Source organism: Convolutriloba macropyga, chromosome 2, assembly GCF_964194025.1.
Source record: "Convolutriloba macropyga chromosome 2, txConMacr16.3, whole genome shotgun sequence".
Classification (NCBI taxonomy): Eukaryota; Metazoa; Xenacoelomorpha; order Acoela; family Convolutidae; genus Convolutriloba; species Convolutriloba macropyga.
The window spans coordinates 33,615,772-33,633,541 of NC_134469.1; the positions used below are offsets into that span (position 1 = coordinate 33,615,772).

The 17,770-nt window shown below is 34.8% G+C and overlaps 1 protein-coding gene across 4 annotated transcripts in view; it reads right to left on the bottom strand.

Annotated features, from left to right (window-relative positions):
* Positions 1-17,770, bottom strand: part of LOC142358617 (polypeptide N-acetylgalactosaminyltransferase 1-like) — a 102,252-nt gene that overhangs the window by 18,551 nt on the left and 65,931 nt on the right. For all 4 annotated transcript variants that reach the window (XM_075410063.1, XM_075410065.1, XM_075410067.1 and 1 more), the window contains one exon: positions 1,088-1,225. In XM_075410063.1, coding sequence (XP_075266178.1) covers positions 1,088-1,225 — 138 coding nt within the window. The remainder of the gene's footprint in view (positions 1-1,087; positions 1,226-17,770) is intronic.

A 17,770-nucleotide genomic window follows, 5' to 3' on the forward strand; every position in this document is an offset into this window, starting at 1 on the left:
AAAATGCTAAAATTCGTGATGGTAAAATGTTGAATTCCACTACCACTAGAAACTATGCAGTAATCTATAATAGAACGCTAGAGGAGGTTCTTTGACACCTAGGGCTGAAAGAACAAAAAATTGCAAAAGTTAATATAAAATTTCGTGTTTATAGAGATCGTTTGTTCGTCAGTAGCCACGGGGGGGGGGGGGGGGGGGGGGGGGTGATGGGGAGGGAGGGGGTGGGCAACAGTGGGGTGGGGGCAACAACGCGTTGGGGGGGGTGGGTTCAATATTGGGGTCAACAGTGAGGGGTGTGTCTTCAACCTCTAAGAACCGCCCTTCACACTACAAGTATAAGTCTCAAAAACAGTTTGAGCAGAAACAGAGCTGAAAGGCTCTAAGAGCACTTAATGCCCGCTGGGGGCTACCTGTTTATCCCGTTTTTGAGGACGAAAAGTCAGAAGCGTCAGACAAAAAATTGGTCAAGCGATAAATCGCATAAAAGACCGACATGACTAATATAATTGCTACAAGCTTCGTTTGAGATCAATTAAAAAGTTAAAGCGAATTAAAAAAACAGCAGGACAAGTCCTGAATAACAAACCAAAGAATTGATGTAGCTTTGACCTGACAAAAAAATAATTTCAGAGAGTTACTTTTTAAACGAGCATCGACTAAAAATTATTCCCAAAATGAGCCAACTGCCCGAAAAAACGGATAAAACGGTTCTATCTGTATGCTAGATAAAAGGGATCTACATGCCCCATTCTGTCCAAAGCATTTTTCAAAGTCAACTACAAAACATTCTTCAACAAAACCACTTCCCGTAAACCAAAACCTTAGGAAAACCAATTCTCTTCGAAATATAGCTCCGCTCAGCGTACACTTCTCGAGTCGAACCTCGAGAAGACCAATACTCCCACTTCGAGTAGTAATAAGACAAGGCCCCAATAGAATTCAATCTCTTTGAATTGTAAAAAAATTATGGAGTCCGCCATAATAGTCCGCTGAGAAGCTGAAGGCAGCTATTAAAAAACTATCAATAAATACAGCTATCAGAAAATTCACAAATGGGAAACTAAAACAAAGAATGTTGAGATGGTACCTTTGTATTGTACTGCCAGTCGAGGTCTCTCTGAGGTGCATGTTGACACTTTATGTAAGTGACTGGGACTCCCACCTTCTTACCCTGCAGACACATGTCGTCATGTCTCAGCTTCAGGTCATTCGTGTACGCCCATATCTACACCAAAACATACACAGTCACTTGGTTTAATAAATACCCCCGTGAACCTTATTTTAATTCCAAATGCTTGTTTGCACCTTCAGCGTTGGTATTGACATTGGTCTGTATAGCCTTCATACTTTTAAACTATAACATTACCTGCGTGAAAGTAACAATTACAGATAGCAATATACTTTTGGGGGATAGGGATTCTAAAAACAAAGCCGGCAAATTGCCGGGAAATAGCCGCCGTTGAACCCCCAAAAAAGTGTTCAGGTCATAAGAAGTTTCAGCTGCCCCTTGATGAATTCTAGCAACTTCACCAAGGCGCAATTAGAACACATATGTATCATGCTTAATGATCTCAAGGATAAGAAATTATGAAAACAGAAGTCAAATTGACGCACGTGAAAAAAACTCAAAAACAGAAAATTTGTTTACACATCAATTTTTGACTCCACTTTAAAGGTAGTTTGATAAAAATCATGCCCTAAACCTACTCTAACTTTCGATCCCCTTAGTACTACTACTTTAATTTGACTTCTCACTGACGTTAAAAGCCGAAAGAAGCATGAACAGATCATTAAAACAAGACAGCACACCAATACAATCCTAACCCTTTGGATTCTAAAAGGAGAGCGCCTAAATAATAGCCATTGAGAGGCCAACGGCGGCTATTAAACAACAAACATAGCCGACAAATTGCCGGAAATAGCCGCCGTCGAAACGCTTGAAGCACATTGGGATTGAAATAGAAAAATAAAAAATAGGACAGAAATTGACAGAAGTTTTCTCTGTGTCAAGTGTTCTTGTTTGGTGCAAAAACTCCTCATATTCGGTTAGATTCAAAAATACACTTAATTCAGCTTCTAAACTGAAGGCTATTAAGCAAAAACACTAACCCCAGCTAGCAATCGCTTTAAAGAACTCTGATAATTTAATGCATTGTGACTGAATGACCAGGCTTTATATGTTTATCCTGTGTCTTTTGATCTTGTTCGTTTGACTTTGACCAGATTCACTACATTACGCAACTCAAAACAAGCAAGAATTTAAAATCCATTCAGTTGAAGAAGTGAGAAGTAAGTCAGAAGTCAAGCGTGATAATCGTGACTTAATGTAAAACAAAAAACGTGATCAAACAGTAAAGCGAACTAAAAATAACAGGACAAGTCCACAATCACAATCCATAGAACTAACTTAGCTTTGACCTGGCAAAAAAGGCCTGCTAGATGTCCAATCAGAAAAAATTAAATTGATACCATTGAGATTAAGCAATTTTACCAGCAGAAGAAAAAATTAGTAAGACTAAAAAAATCACATCTATTTTTAAAGACACGGCCAAAAACAAAAAAACAAAAACGACCTCTAGGAAGACATCCCACTAATTAAATTCCCTTGTTCCTCAATTTCAACCGATGAAACCTGTCATTAATGAGGTTAAGTGCTAAGACAGCAATAAGTTCAATAAAAGCCTGCAAAAGTAGTTTTTCTTAAAAAAAAAAAACGGCAGCGTAGCGAAACGTATAAAACGAAGAAAGCAATAGCTTTAAAATGAAAAAGTTTTCAACAAAAAAGAAAACCTTTTTTAAAAACCAATGAAAATGGTCAATTATGAGACAGATATATAAGATAATAAAGTTAACAACAAAAACCCAAAACTCAAAAAATCTATAGTACTTGTTGAAAACAATTGATGTCAAAGTCATAGAGAGCATCAAATTTGAACAGAAATAATTTAATCGACTCAAAAACTCCTATTAGCAACCTGAGGCCTGTTATTAATGAGTATAAACAATAAGACAAAAAAACTACAAAGTATAAAAACTAAAAAATTAACTCATGATTTTTAAGAAAAAATAGTGTCAAGTCATGAAAACTAATAAGCCATTAACTAGGACCATTAATTAGGTTCCTTTGCCCCTCAGTATCAAACAACAACCTTTCATTGATTACGCAAAGTGATAGGACAAGAAATTATTTTTGAAAGAGGGCAAAATCAAATATTCTTTAATGTTTTTTGACAAAAAGTGTTCAGGTCATAATAAGCTTCCGCTGCCCCTTGATGAATTCGAGCAATTCAATTAAGCGCAATTAGAACACAAATTTATCATGCGTAAAGATCTCAAGGATAAGAAATTCTGAAAACAGAAGTCAAATTGAAGTTTGTTTACACGGCAATTTCTGACTCCACTTTATAGGTAGTTTTAAAAAAATCACGCCCTAAATTTACTTTCGATCCACTTAGTACCACAGCGTGACTAAAATCACTACTTTAATTTGACTTCTCACTGACGTTAAAAGCCGAAAGAAGCGTGAAAAGATCATTAAAACAAGACAGCACACCAATACAATCCCAACTCTTTGGATTCTAAAATGAGAGCGCCTAAATAATAGCCATTGAGAGGCCAACGGCGGCTAAAAAACAACAAACATAGCCGACAAATTGCCGGAAATAGCCACCGTCGAAACGCTTGAAGCACATTGGGATTGAAACAGAAAAATAAAAAAATAGGAGAGAAATTGACAGAAGTTTTCTCTGTGTCAAGTGTTCTTGTTTGGTGCAAAAACTCCTCATATTCGGTTAGATTCCAAAATACACTTAATTCAGCTTCTAAACTGAAGGCTATTAAGCAAAAATACTAACGCCAGCTAGCAATCGCTTTGAAGAACTCTGATAATTTAATGCATTGTGACTGAATGACCAGGCTTTATATGTTTATCCTGCGTCTTTTGATCTTGTTCGTTTGACTTTGACCGTATTCACTACATTACGCAACTCAAAACAAGCAAGAATTTAAAATCCATTCAGTTGAAGAAGTGAGAAGTAAGTCAGAAGTCAAGCGTGAAAATCGTGACTTAATGTAGAACAAAAAACGTGATCAAACAGTAAAGCGAATTAAAAATAACAGGACAAGTCCACAATCACAATCCATAGAACTAACTTAGCTTTGACCTGGCAAAAAAGGCCTGCTAGATGTCCAATCAGAAAAAATTAAATTGATACCATTGAGATTAAGCAATTTTACCAGCAGAAGAAAAAATTAGTAAGACTAAAAAAATCACATCTATTTTTAAAGACACGGCCAAAAACAAAAAAAAACAAAAACGACCTCTAGGAAGACATCCCACTAATTAAATTCCCTTGTTCCTCAATTTCAACCGATGAAACCTGTCATTAATGAGGTTAAGTGCTAAGACAGCAATAAGTTCAATAAAAGCCTGCAAAAGTAGTTTTTCTTAAAAAAAAAAACGGCAGCGTAGCGAAACGTATAAAACGAAGAAAGCAATAGCTTTCAAATGAAAAAAATTTCAACAAAAAAGAAAACCTTTTTTAAAAACCAATGAAAATGGTCAATTATGAGACAGATATATAAGATAATAAAGTTAACAACAAAAACCCAAAACTCAAAAAATCTATAGTACTTGTTGAAAACAATTGATGTCAAAGTCATAGAGAGCATCAAATTTGAACAGAAATAATTTAATCGACTCAAAAACTCCTATTAGCAACCTGAGGCCTGTTATTAATGAGTATAAACAATAAGGCAAAAAAACTACAAAGTATAAAAACTCAAAAATTAACTCATGATTTTTAAGAAAAAAAAGTGTCAAGTCATGAAAACTAATAAGCCATTAACTAGGACCATTAATTAGGTTCCTTTGCCCCTCAGTATCAAACAACAACCTTTCATTGATTACGCAAAGTGATAAGACAAGAAATTATTTTTGAAAGAGGGCAAAATCAAATATTCTTTAATGTTTTTTGACAAAAAGTGTTCAGGTCATAATAAGCTTCCGCTGCCCCTTGATGAATTCGAGCAATTCAATTAAGCGCAACTAGAACACAAATTTATCATGCGTAAAGATCTCAAGGATAAGAAATTCTGAAAACAGAAGTCAAATTGAAGTTTGTTTACACGGCAATTTCTGACTCCACTTTATAGGTAGTTTTAAAAAAATCACGCCCTAAATTTACTTTCGATCCACTTAGTACCACAGCGTGACTAAAATCACTACTTTAATTTGACTTCTCACTGACGTTAAAAGCCGAAAGAAGCGTGAAAAGATCATTAAAACAAGACAGCACACCAATACAATCCCAACTCTTTGGATTCTAAAATGAGAGCGCCTAAATAATAGCCATTGAGAGGCCAACGGCGGCTAAAAAACAACAAACATAGCCGACAAATTGCCGGAAATAGCCACCGTCGAAACGCTTGAAGCACATTGGGATTGAAACAGAAAAATAAAAAAATAGGAGAGAAATTGACAGAAGTTTTCTCTGTGTCAAGTGTTCTTGTTTGGTGCAAAAACTCCTCATATTCGGTTAGATTCCAAAATACACTTAATTCAGCTTCTAAACTGAAGGCTATTAAGCAAAAATACTAACGCCAGCTAGCAATCGCTTTGAAGAACTCTGATAATTTAATGCATTGTGACTGAATGACCAGGCTTTATATGTTTATCCTGCGTCTTTTGATCTTGTTCGTTTGACTTTCACCGTATTCACTACATTACGCAACTCAAAACAAGCAAGAATTTAAAATCCATTCAGTTGAAGAAGTGAGAAGTAAGTCAGAAGTCAAGCGTGAAAATCGTGACTTAATGTAGAACAAAAAACGTGATCAAACAGTAAAGCGAATTAAAAATAACAGGACAAGTCCACAATCAAAATCCATAGAACTAACTTAGCTTTGAGCTGGCAAAAAAGGCCTGCTAGATGTCCAATCAGAAAAAATTAAATTGATACCATTGAGATTCAGCAATTTTACCAGCAGAAGAAAAAATTAGTAAGACAAAAAATCACATCTATTTTTAAAGACACGGCCAAAAACAAAAAACAAAAACGACCTCTAGGAAGACATCCCACTAATTAAATTCCCTTGTTCCTCAATTTCAACCAATGAAACCTGTCATTAATGAGGTTAAGTGCTAAGACACCAATAAGTTCAATAAAAACCTGCAAAAGTAGTTTTTCTTAAAAAAAAACGGCAGCGTAGCGAAACGTATAAAACGAAGAAAGCAATAGCTTTAAAATGAAAAAGTTTTCAACAAAAAGAAAACCTTTTTTAAAAACCAATGAAAATTGTCAATTATGAGACAGATATATAAGATATGATAAAGTTAACAACAAAAACCCAAAACTCAAAAAATCTATAGTACTTGTTGAAAACAATTGATGTCAAAGTCATAGAGAGCATCAAATTTGAACAGAAATAATTTAATCGACTCAAAAACTCCTATTAGCAACCTGAGGCCTGTTATTAATGAGTATAAACAATAAGACAAAAAAACTACAAAGTATAAAAACTAAAAAATTAACTCATGATTTTTAAGAAAAAATAGTGTCAAGTCATGAAAACTAATAAGCCATTAACTAGGACCATTAATTAGGTTCCTTTGCCCCTCAGTATCAAACAACAACCTTTCATTGATTACGCAAAGTGATAAGACAAGAAATTATTTTTGAAAGAGGGCAAAATCAAATATTCTTTAATGTTTTTTGACAAAAAGTGTTCAGGTCATAATAAGCTTCCGCTGCCCCTTGATGAATTCGAGCAATTCAATTAAGCGCAATTAGAACACAAATTTATCATGCGTAAAGAACTCAAGGATAAGAAATTCTGAAAACAGAAGTCAAATTGAAGTTTGTTTACACGGCAATTTCTGACTTCACTTTATAGGTAGTTTCAAAAAAATCACGCCCTAAACTTACTTTCGATCCACTTAGTACTACAGCGTGACTAAAATCACTACTTTAATTTGACTTCTCACTGACGTTAAAAGCCGAAAGAAGCGTGAAAAGATCATTAAAACAAGACAGCACACCAATACAATCCCAACTCTTTGGATTCTAAAATGAGAGCGCCTAAATAATAGCCATTGAGAGGCCAACGGCGGCTAAAAAACAACAAACATAGCCGGCAAATTGCCGGAAAAAGCAACCGTCGACCCGCTTGACGCATTTTGGGAAACAGAAAAAGAAAAAAAATAAGACAAAGTGACAGAACTTTTCTAAGTAATCTTGTTTGGTATGTAAATTCTGAATATTTTATGAACCAATGAGACCTGTCATTGATTATACAAAGTGATAAGAAAGAAATAATTTTTGAAAGTGGGCCAAAATCAAATACTCTTTAATCTTTTTTGACAAAAAAGTGTTTAGACCATACAAAATTTCAGCCGCCCCTTGATGAATTCTAGCAATTTCAACTATGCGCACTTAGAACACAAATTTATCATGCTTAAAGATCTCAAGGATAAGAAATTCTGAAAACAGAAGTCAAATTGAAGTTTGTTTACACGGCAATTTCTGACTCCACTTTATAGGTAGTTTTAAAAAAATCACGCCCTAAACTTACTTTCGATCCACTTAGTACCACAGCGTGACTAAAATCACTACTTTAATTTGACTTCTCACTGACGTTAAAAGCCGAAAGAAGCGTGAAAAGATCATTAAAACAAGACAGCACACCAATACAATCCCAACTCTTTGGATTCTAAAATGAGAGCGCCTAAATAATAGCCATTGAGAGGCCAACGGCGGCTAAAAAACAACAAACATAGCCGACAAATTGCCGGAAATAGCCACCGTCGAAACGCTTGAAGCACATTGGGATTGAAACAGAAAAATAAAAAAATAGGAGAGAAATTGACAGAAGTTTTCTCTGTGTCAAGTGTTCTTGTTTGGTGCAAAAACTCCTCATATTCGGTTAGATTCCAAAATACACTTAATTCAGCTTCTAAACTGAAGGCTATTAAGCAAAAATACTAACGCCAGCTAGCAATCGCTTTGAAGAACTCTGATAATTTAATGCATTGTGACTGAATGACCAGGCTTTATATGTTTATCCTGCGTCTTTTGATCTTGTTCGTTTGACTTTCACCGTATTCACTACATTACGCAACTCAAAACAAGCAAGAATTTAAAATCCATTCAGTTGAAGAAGTGAGAAGTAAGTCAGAAGTCAAGCGTGAAAATCGTGACTTAATGTAGAACAAAAAACGTGATCAAACAGTAAAGCGAATTAAAAATAACAGGACAAGTCCACAATCACAATCCATAGAACTAACTTAGCTTTGAGCTGGCAAAAAAAGGCCTGCTAGATGTCCAATCAGAAAAAATTAAATTGATACCATTGAGATTAAGCAATTTTACCAGCAGAAGAAAAAATTAGTAAGACAAAAAATCACATCTATTTTTAAAGACACGGCCAAAAACAAAAAACAAAAACGACCTCTAGGAAGACATCCCACTAATTAAATTCCCTTGTTCCTCAATTTCAACCGATGAAACCTGTCATTAATGAGGTTAAGTGCTAAGACACCAATAAGTTCAATAAAAACCTGCAAAAGTAGTTTTTCTTAAAAAAAAACGGCAGCAAAGCGAAACGTATAAAACGAAGAAAGCAATAGCTTTAAAATGAAAAAGTTTTCAACAAAAAGAAAACCTTTTTTAAAAACCAATGAAAATGGTCAATTATGAGACAGATATATAAGATATAATAAAGTTAACAACAAAAACCCAAAACTCAAAAAATCTATAGTACTTGTTGAAAACAATTGATGTCAAAGTCAAAGAGAGCATCAAATTTGAACAGAAATAATTTAATCGACTCAAAAACTCCTATTAGCAACCTGAGGCCTGTTATTAATGAGTATAAACAATAAGACAAAAAAACTACAAAGTATAAAAACTCAAAAAATAACTCATGATTTTTGAGAAAAAATAGTGTCAAGTCGTGAAAACTAATGAGCCATTAACTAGGACCATTAATTAGGTTCCTTTGCCCCTCAGTATCAAACAACAACCTTTCATTGATTACGCAAAGTGATAAGACAACAGAAATTATTTTTGAAAGAGGGCAAAATCAAATATTCTTTAATGTTTTTTGGCAAAAAGTGTTCAGGTCATAATAAGCTTCCGCTGCCCCTTGATGAATTCGAGCAATTCAATTAAGCGCAATTAGAACACAAATTTATCATGCTTAAAGATCTCAAGGATAAGAAATTCTGAAAACAGAAGTCAAATTGAAGTTTGTTTACACGGCAATTTCTGACTCCACTTTATAGGTAGTTTTAAAAAAATCACGCCCTAAACTTACTTTCGATCCACTTAGTACTACAGCGTGACTAAAATCACTACTTTAATTTGACTTCTCACTGACGTTAAAAGCCGAAAGAAGCGTGAAAAGATCATTAAAACAAGACAGCACACCAATACAATCCCAACTCTTTGGATTCTAAAATGAGAGCGCCTAAATAATAGCCATTGAGAGGCCAACGGCGGCTAAAAAACAACAAACATAGCCGGCAAATTGCCGGAAAAAGCAACCGTCGACCCGCTTGACGCATTTTGGGAAACAGAAAAAGAAAAAAAATAAGACAAAGTGACAGAACTTTTCTAAGTAATCTTGTTTGGTATGTAAATTCTGAATATTTTATGAACCAATGAGACCTGTCATTGATTATACAAAGTGATAAGAAAGAAATAATTTTTGAAAGTGGGCCAAAATCAAATACTCTTTAATCTTTTTTGACAAAAAAGTGTTTAGACCATACAAAATTTCAGCCGCCCCTTGATGAATTCTAGCAATTTCAACTATGCGCACTTAGAACACAAATTTATCATGCTTAAAGATCTCAAGGATAAGAAATTCTGAAAACAGAAGTCAAATTGAAGTTTGTTTACACGGCAATTTCTGACTCCACTTTATAGGTAGTTTTAAAAAAATCACGCCCTAAACTTACTTTCGATCCACTTAGTACTACAGCGTGACTAAAATCACTACTTTAATTTGACTTCTCACTGACGTTAAAAGCCGAAAGAAGCGTGAAAAGATCATTAAAACAAGACAGCACACCAATACAATCCCAACTCTTTGGATTCTAAAATGAGAGCGCCTAATTAATAGCCATTGAGAGGCCAACGGCGGCTAACAAACAACAAACATAGCCGGCAAATTGCCGGAAAAAGCAACCGTCGACCCGCTTGACGCATTTTGGGAAACAGAAAAAGAAAAAAAATAAGACAAAGTTACAGAACTTTTCTAAGTAATCTTGTTTGGTATTTAAATTCTGAATATTTTATGAACCAATGAGACCTGTCATTGATTATACAAAGTGATAAGAAAGAAATAATTTTTGAAAGTGGGCCAAAATCAAATACTCTTTAATCTTTTTTGACAAAAAAGTGTTTAGACCATACAAAATTTCAGCCGCCCCTTGATGAATTCTAGCAATTTCAACTATGCGCACTTAGAACACAAATTTATCATGCTTAAAGATCTCAAGGATAAGAAATTCTGAAAACAGAAGTCAAATTGAAGTTTGTTTACACGGCAATTTCTGACTCCACTTTATAGGTAGTTTCAAAAAAATCACGCCCTAAACTTACTTCCGATCCACTTAGTACTACAGCGTGACTAAAATCACTACTTTAATTTGACTTCTCACTGACGTTAAAAGCCGAAAGAAGCGTGAAAAGATCATTAAAACAAGACAGCACACCAATACAATCCCAACTCTTTGGATTCTAAAATGAGAGCGCCTAAATAATAGCCATTGAGAGGCCAACGGCGGCTAAAAAAACAACAAACATAGCCGGCAAATTGCCGGAAAAAGCAACCGTCGACCCGCTTGACGCATTTTGGGAAACAGAAAAAGAAAAAAAATAAGACAAAGTGACAGAACTTTTCTAAGTAATCTTGTTTGGTATGTAAATTCTGAATATTTTATGAACCAATGAGACCTGTCATTGATTATACAAAGTGATAAGAAAGAAATAATTTTTGAAAGTGGGCCAAAATCAAATACTCTTTAATCTTTTTTGACAAAAAAGTGTTTAGACCATACAAAATTTCAGCCGCCCCTTGATGAATTCTAGCAATTTCAACTATGCGCACTTAGAACACAAATTTATCATGCTTAAAGATCTCAAGGATAAGAAATTCTGAAAACAGAAGTCAAATTGAAGTTTGTTTACACGGCGATTTCTGACTCCACTTTATAGGTAGTTTTAAAAAAATCACGCCCTAAACTTACTTTCGATCCACTTAGTACTACAGCGTGACTAAAATCACTACTTTAATTTGACTTCTCACTGACGTTAAAAGCCGAAAGAAGCGTGAAAAGATCATTAAAACAAGACAGCACACCAATACAATCCCAACTCTTTGGATTCTAAAATGAGCGCCTAAATAATAGCCATTGAGAGGCCAACGGCGGCTAAAAAACAACAAACATAGCCGGCAAATTGCCGGAAAAAGCAACCGTCGACCCGCTTGACGCATTTTGGGAAACAGAAAAAGAAAAAAAATAAGACAAAGTGACAGAACTTTTCTAAGTAATCTTGTTTGGTATGTAAATTCTGAATTTTTTATGAACCAATGGGACCTGTCATTGATTATACAAAGTGATAAGAAAGAAATAATTTTTGAAAGTGGGCCAAAATCAAATACTCTTTAATCTTTTTTGACAAAAAAGTGTTTAGACCATACAAAATTTCAGCCGCCCCTTGATGAATTCTAGCAATTTCAACTATGCGCACTTAGAACACATATGTATCATACTAAAAGCACTCAAGTAAAAGAAATTCCTAAACTTGACGCGAAAGTCAAACTGACGCACGTGGCAAAAACCTCAAAAACCGCAAACTTGTTCAAACACCAATTTCTAACTCCATTTTAAGGGTAGTTTGAAAAAATCACGCCTTAAACCTACTCTATTTTTCGCTGCCCTTGGTACTTCAGCGTGACTAAAATCACTACTCTAATTCGTCTTCTCACTGACGTGGAGAGCCGAAAGAGCGTGAGTACATCTTTAAAAAACATAGCTGGCAGATTGCCAGAAAATAGCCGCAATAGCTTCGTAGATCTGAAGTCTCAAAAAACAGTAAAAAAACGACCAAAACTTAAGTTTTTCCATTGAAGGCTGAGAGGCTATATTTTGATTAAGAATCTGTATGTTTTTGCTGCCTCTATTAGCTGCTCTCAAATAACCTTCATTTAGAGTGACACACATTCACTTGAACTTCTCTTTAAATTACAGTTAATAAACGTCAACTTTAAAGTGAGAAAGTCAATTTTGAGAGTGAGGTAAGTCACGTGTGACCAAAAATTTAATCACACAAATGAACAAAAATATCGCTCCCCTAAGAGCGAAAAATAACGTCACGCACGAACTTCAGTTGAAATCGCATGAACGAATGAAACAGTGGTTGTGATGTCATATGGTCGTAACAAAACGCTTGAAGCCGAAAGAAAAAAACAAGAGAAGGCTACAAATATCCCCAGCTATCAATGTGCGGCTATTAATAAGACAGCACACCAATACAATCCAAATACCTCGGATTGTAAAAAAAGGAGAGCGTCTAAATAATAGCAATTGAGAAGCTGAGGGCGGCTAATAAACAACAAACATAGCCGGCAAATTTCCGGAAAACAGCCGCCGTCGACCCGCTTAATGCATATTGGGATTGAAAGAAAAAGAAAATAAGATAGAAATTGACAGGGTTTTTCTGTGTCAAGTGTTCTTGTTTGGTGTTTAAATTCTCAATATTTGGTTAGATTCCAAAATGACATTTAATTCAGCCTCTAAACTGAAGGCTATTAAGCATAATACTAACGCCAGCTAGCAATCGCTTTAAAGAACTGAATGACCAGGCTTTATATGTTTATCCTGTGTCTTTTGATCTTGTTCGTTTGACTTTGACCGTATTCACTACATTACCCAACTCAAAACAAGCAAGAATTTAAAATCCATTCAGTTGAAGAAGTGAGAAGTAAGTCAGAAGTCAAGCGTGAAAATCGTGACTTAATGTAAAACAAAAAACGTGATCAAACAGTAAAGCGAATTAAAAATAACAGGAGAAGTCCACAATTACAATCCATAGAACTAACTTAGCTTTGACCTGGCAAAAAAGGCCTGCTAGATGTCCAATCAGAAAAAACTAAATTGATACCATTGAGATTAAGCAATTTTACCAGCAGAAGAAAAAATTAGTCATACTAAAAAAATCACATCTATTTTTAAAGACACGGCCAAAAACAAAAAAAAACAAAAACGACCTCTAAGAAGACATCCCACTAATTAAATTCCCTTGTTCCTCAATTTCAACCGATGAAACCTGTCATTAATGAGGTTAAGTGCTAAGACAGCAATAAGTTCAATAAAAACCTGCTAAAGTAGTTTTTCTTAAAAAGGCAGCGTAGCGCAACGTATAAAACGAAGAAAGCAATAGCTTTTAAATGAAAAAGTTTTCAACAAAAAGAAAACCTTTTTTAAAAACCAATGAAAATTGTCAATTATGAGACAGATATATAAGATATAATAAAGTTAACAACAAAAACCCAAAACTCAAAAAATCTATAGTACTTGTTGAAAACAATTGATGTCAAAGTCATAGAGAGCATCAAATTTGAACAGAAATAATTTAATGGACTCAAAAAATCCTATTAGCAACCTATGAGGCCTGTTATTAATGAGTATAAACAATAAGACAAAAAAACTACAAAGTATAAAAACTCAAAAATTAACTCATGATTTTTGAGAAAAAATAGTGTCAAGTCATGAAAACTAATAAGCCATTAACTAGGACCATTAATTAGGTTCCTTTGCCCCTCAGTATCAAACAACAACCTTTCATTGATTACGCAAAGTGATAAGACAACAGAAATTATTTTTGAAAGAGGGCAAAATCAAATATTCTTTAATGTTTTTTGGCAAAAAGTGTTCAGGTCATAATAAGCTTCCGCTGCCCCTTGATGAATTCGAGCAATTCAATTAAGCGCAATTAGAACACAAATTTATCATGCTTAAAGATCTCAAGGATAAGAAATTCTGAAAACAGAAGTCAAATTGAAGTTTGTTTACACTGACTCCACTTTATAGGTAGTTTTAAAAAAATCACGCCCTAAACTTACTTTCGATCCACTTAGTACTACAGCGTGACTAAAATCACTGCTTTAATTTGACTTCTCACTGACGTTAAAAGCCGAAAGAAGCGTGAAAAGATCATTAAAACAAGACAGCGCACCAATACAACCCCAACTCTTTGGATTCTAAAATGAGAGCGCCTAAATAATAGCCATTGAGAGGCCAACGGCGGCTAAAAAACAACAAACATAGCCGGCAAATTGCCGGACAAAGCCACCGTCGACCCGCTTGACGCATTTTGGGAAACAGAAAAAGAAAAAAAATAAGACAAAGTGACAGAACTTTTCTAAGTAATCTTGTTTGGTATGTAAATTCTGAAAATTTTATGAACCAATGAGACCTGTCATTGATTCTACAAAGTGATAAGAAAGAAATAATTTTTGAACGTGGGCCAAAATCAAATACTCTTTAATCTTTTTTGACAAAAAAGTGTTTAGACCATACAAAGTTTCAGCCGCCCCTTGATGAATTCTAGCAATTTCAACTAAGCGCACTTAGAACACATATGTATCATACTAAAAGCACTCAAGTAAAAGAAATTCCTAAACTTGACGCGAAAGTCAAACTGACGCACGTGGAAAAAACCTCAAAAACCACAAACTTGTTCAAACACCAATTTCTAACTCCATTTTAAGGGTAGTTTGAAAAAATCACGCCTTAAACCTACTCTATTTTTCGCTGCCCTTGGTACTTCAGCGTGACTAAAATCACTACTCTAATTCGTCTTCTCACTGACGTGAAGAGCCGAAAGAGCATGAGTACATCTTTAAAAAACATAGCTGGCAGATTGCCAGAAAATAGCCGCAATAGCTTCGTAGATCTGAAGTCTCAAAAAACAGTAAAAAAACGACCAAAACTTAAGTTTTTCCATTGAAGGCTGAGAGGCTATATTTTGATTAAGAATCTGTATGTTTTTGCTGCCTCTATTAGCTGCTCTCAAATAACCTTCATTTAGAGTGACACACATTCACTTGAACTCCTCTTTGAATTACAGTTAATAAACGTCAACTTTAAAGTGAGAAAGTCATTTTGAGAAAGAGAGTGAGGTAAGTCACGTGTGACCAAAAATTTAATCACACAAATGAACAAAAATATCGCTCCCCTAAGAGCGAAAAATGACGTCACGCACGAACTTCAGTTGAAATCGCATGAACGAATGAAACAGTGGTTGTGATGTCATATGGTCGTAACAAAACGCTTGAAGCCGAAAGAAAAAAACAAGAGAAGGCTACAAATATCCCCAGCTATCAATGTGCGGCTATTAAAAAGACAGCACGCCAATACAATCCAAATACCTCGGATTGTAAAAAAAAGAAAAGAGCGTCTAAATAATAGCAATTGAGAAGCTGAGGGCGGCTAATAAACAACAAACATAGCCGGCAAATTTCCGGAAAACAGCCGCCGTCGACCCGCTTGATGCATATTGGGATTGAAAGAAAAAGAAAGAAAATAAGATAGAAATTGACAGGGTTTTTCTGTGTCAAGTGTTCTTGTTTGGTGTGTAAATTCTCAATATTTGGTTAGATTCCAAAATGACACTTAATTCAGCCTCTAAACTGTAGGCTATTAAGCATAATAATAACGCCAGCTAGCAATCGCTTTAAAGAAGTCTGATAACCTAATGCTTTAGGACTGATTGACCAGGCCTTATATGTTTATACCGTTTCTTTTAATTTTGTTCTTTTGACTTTGACCGTATTCACTACATTACGCAATTAAATACAAGCAAGAATTTAAAATCCATTCAGTTGAAAAAGTGAGTGGAGTAAGTCAGAAGTCAAGCGTGAAAATCGTGACTTATGTAAAACGAAAAACGTGGTCGATAACTAAAGCGAATTAAAAAAAACAAAGCAGAATTACAATCCATACAACTGATTTAGCTTTGACCAGGCAAAAAATAAGCCCTGCTAGATATCCAATGAGAGAAAACTAGTTGGACACAATTGAGATTAAGCAATTTTACCAAAAGAACAAAAAAATCAAGTCAGACTAAAAATAAGACCTATTTTTAAAGACACGGCCAAAAACAAAAAAAAACGACTTGTAAGAACTCATGCCACTAAATGAATTCCCTTGATCCTCATTTTCAACCGATGAAACCTGTCATTAATGTGGTTAAGTGATAAGACAGCAATAAGTTCAAAAAATACTTGCAAAACTTTTAAAAACTCATTAGTAGATTTTTAAACGGGCAGTCAAAGACAAAATAGCTATGAATGTAGAAAATGAAACAAAACAAAACCTTTTTCCAAAAGCCAATGAAAATGGTGAATAATGAGACAAATATATACGATCCAGAATTAACAAGAACTCACAACAATCACAAAATCTATAAAATTTCTTGAAATCAATTGATGTCAAAGTCATAGAACGCATTAATTTTGAACAAAAACAATTTGAGCGGCCGAAACCCCTATTATCAACCTGTGAGGCCTGTTATTATCGAGAATTAGCAATAAGACAATAAAACTACAAAAATACAACAAATTAACTCTGATTTTTGAGAAAAAATAGTGTCGAAGTCAAGAAAGCTAATAAGCTATTAACTTGGACAAATAATTAGGTTCTTTGGCGCGTCATTATGAACCAATGAGACCTGTCATTGATTATACAAAGTGATAAGAAAGAAATAATTTTCGAAAGTGGGAAAAATCAAATATTCTTTAATCTTTTTTGACTAAAAAGTTTTCAGACCACACAAAATTTCAGCCGCCCCTTGATGAATTCTAGCAATTTCAACTGGGCGCACTTAGAACACATATGTATCATACTAAAAGCACTCAAGTAAAAGAAATTCCTAAACTTGACGCGAAAGTTAAATTGACGCACGTGGAAAAAACCTCAAAAACCGAAAACTTGTTCAAATACCAACTTCTATCTCCAATTTAAGGGTAGTTTGAAAAAATCACGCCTTAAACCTATTCTATTTTTCGCTTCCCTTGGTACTTCAGCGTGACTAAAATCACTACTCTAATTCGTCTTCTCACTGACGTGAAGAGCCGAAAGAGCGTGAGTACATCTTTAAAAAACATAGCAGGCAGATTGCCAGAAAAAAGCCGCAATAGCTTCGTAGATCTGCAGTCTCAAAAAACAGTAAAAAACGACCAAAACGTAAGTTTTTCCATTGAAGTCTGAGATGCTATATTTTGATTAAGAATCTGTATTAGTTTTTGCTGCCTCTATAAGCTGCTCTTAAATAACCTTCAGTTAGAGTGACACACATTCACTTGAACTTCTCCTTAAATTACAGTTAATAAACGTCAACTTTAAAGTGAGAAAGTCATTTTTGAGAGTGAGGTAAGTCGCGTGTGACAAAAAATTTAATCACGCAAATGAACAAAAAAACTCGCTTCCCTAAGATCGAAAAATGACGTCACGCACGAACTTCAGTTGAAATTGCATGAACGAATGAACAAAAAGTGGTTGTGAAGTCATATGGTCTTAACAAAATTCTTGCAGACGAAAAAAACAAGAGAAGGCCAATAATATCCCCAGCTATCAATGTGCGGCTATTAAAAAGAGCACACCAATACAATCCAAATACCTTGGATTGTAAAAAAAACGAGAGCGTCTAAATAATAGCAATTGAGAGGCTGAGGGCGGCTATTAAACAACAAGCATAGC